This window comes from Solanum verrucosum, unplaced genomic scaffold (genome assembly GCF_900185275.1).
Source record: "Solanum verrucosum unplaced genomic scaffold, falcon-dt-bn FXZP01000145.1, whole genome shotgun sequence".
In the NCBI taxonomy this organism is placed as follows: domain Eukaryota; kingdom Viridiplantae; phylum Streptophyta; class Magnoliopsida; order Solanales; family Solanaceae; genus Solanum; species Solanum verrucosum.
In genome coordinates, this window is record NW_026020698.1 from 876482 (window position 1) to 879133 (window position 2652).

Consider the following 2652-nt stretch of genomic DNA (forward strand, 5'->3'; position numbering starts at 1 on the left):
CTAGCAAGATGGTCTATATTGTTTAATCAATATGAGATCATATACACACCTCAAAAAGTTATGAAGGGGCAAACACTTGCTAATTTCCTTGCTGATCACCCTCTTCTGAGAAAATGGGAAACTTTAGATGATTTTCCTGATGAAAATGCATTTTTTACTGAAGAACTGCTGGCATAGACGATGTTCTTTGATGGATCTGCACGTCAAGATGGTGCAGGGGCAGGAGTCGTGTTGATATCCCTAGAAAGAATAATTTTACCATTTTCATTTGTTCTAGGTGAAACATGTTCCAACAACGCCGCAGAGTACCAAGCTTTGATTGTGGGCCTTGAAATGGCATTAGATATGAAGATTCCTTAATTGGATATCTACAGTGACTCTCAATTGATCATCAATCAACTCTTGGTGAGTTGCAAGGTAAAGAAGGAAGATATTTTGTCTTATCACCAATATGCTACTTGTTTACTTGAAAGGTTTGATCAAGTGTTCTTAAATCGCATCCCAAGAGAAGAAAATCACATGGCTAATGCCTTAGCTAACTTGGCCACAACAATGGCATTCAGAGAAAATGAGACAACAAAGGTGCGCGTATGTCATCGATGGGTTATTCCTGGTTGTCTTGATCTTCAAATCAACAAAAGCCACCGTATATCTGTTCGAGTGGTTGAAGATGAAGATTGGAGACAACCACTGATTGAGTATCTTGAACATGGAAGGCTGCTTGAGGATCCACGAGTAAGAGCAAACATTAAGAGAAGGGCACCACGATTCATATATCACGAGGGAATATTGTTTCGTCGTTCTTATGAGAGACTATTCTTGCGGTGTCTTGGCAAAGAAGAAGCTCAACAAACAATGGAGGAGGCACATTCTGGCACATGTGGAGCACACCAATCAGGGCCTAAAATTCATTTTCGTATCAAGATGATGGGCTACTATAGGACAACAATGGTGATGGACTGCTTAGAGCATGCCAAAAAGTGTCAAGCGTGTCAATTCCATGTTAATTACATCCATCAATCTCCAGAGGCTCTGCATCCAACTGTAGCCTCATGGACTTTCAATGCATGAGGACTTGATGTTGTTGGACCTCTTCTAAAGTCGTCAAAAGGAAAAATGTATATCTTGGCTGCCACTGACTATTTCTCTAGAAGGGATGAAGTTGTGCCATTAAAAGAGGTGAAGAAGGAAAATGTTGTTAATTTTATCAAATCAAACATAATTTTTAGGTATGGCATACCAAGATGTATAGTTACTGATGATGGAACACCCTTTAACAATAAACTCATGAGTAGTTTGTGCGAGAAGTTCAGTTTTAAGCAACATAAGTCTTCAATGTACAATGCACCTGCCAATGGTCTTGCTAAAGCTTTTAACAAGACACTTGGTAACCTGTTGAAGAAAGTAGTTGCAAAGAATAAAAGAGAATGACATGGGAGAATTGGTGAAGCTTGATGGGCATATCGTACAACTTTAGGATGGCTACACAAGCGACTCCATTTTCATTGGTATATGGCGTAGAAGCAGTCCTTCCGTTAGAGAAGCAAATTCCATCATTGCGAATAGCAATCCAAGAGGGACTCACTGAGGTACGTAGGCGCTTGGAGTAATCACTCTAAGCTCAGTCACATGAGTAAAAAAAGGGGGGGGGGGGGTTTGGTGGCATTGCGTGATCATCAAACTATCTCTTTAAAATTATATAGCTAGCACGTGAGTTCAAATGTGCCACATATGAGCAGAGGAGAAGAGTTAAGCAAGGCATTGTAGCTAACTTCAAAGGCGTATTTGTAAAAATCCGTTAACGGTTTGACTATGAATTTTACATATATTGTAGTTCTCAGAGTCTATTTAGCAACGGAAAAATCGGCTCGTGATTAAGAGGCTTCTACGCTAAGTTATGAATTTTCTACCACGGCCGCTCAAAGCTGGAAAAAAGAATATCATATTTTGGAGTTGATCTGGGCAGACTTCAAAGGCCTATTTGTGAAAATTCATTAATAATTTGATCATGATTATTACACATATTGCAGTTCTTGGAGTCCACTTTGCAATGAAAAAAATGGCTCATGATTTACAGGCTCCTACGTCAAGTTATGAATGTTCTACCATGGCCACTCAAAGTTGTGAAATAGACCATCAGATTTTGGAATCAATTTAAGCAGAATTCAAAGGCATAGTTGTGAAAATCCATAAAGATTTTGATCATCATTTTTACACACATTGAAGTTCTTGAAGCCCTCTCCGCAACAAAAGAAGAAGCTCGTAATACATAAACTCCTACATCGAGTTATGGATCTTCAACTATGATCGTTCAAAGTTGCATATCAAACATGCTAGATTTGGAAGTCAACTTCGGGGTGATGAATTCATTGGTATTGGATCAAGCGACTTGTGATTCCACTTAAGTTTTTGCTTGCGATGGGGATAATTTTGTGTAATTCACTTATGCTTTAGTAAGTTACTCAAAATTAGGGGAATATTTACCTACAACATCATCAGGATACCCTTCGGATCAAAGCTCTATGTTGAAATGGTGTACCCACAAAGATCATGATGTGAACACTCCAAGTTCAAGAGACAAGGTTTTTGTTGTTGTTGTCAAGAGCGCACAAAGTTGAGGAATTGACATTCTAGGCGAATAGTCAACTTGAA

General features: G+C 39.0%; 1 protein-coding gene across 1 annotated transcript; it reads left to right on the top strand.

The window, feature by feature from the left end:
* Positions 1-1116: 1116 nt before the first annotated feature.
* Positions 1117-1431, top strand: LOC125812363 (uncharacterized). The gene has a single exon (XM_049491861.1). The coding sequence runs from the start codon at positions 1117-1119 to the stop codon at positions 1429-1431; it is 315 nt and encodes a 104-aa protein (XP_049347818.1).
* Positions 1432-2652: the final 1221 nt, after the last annotated feature.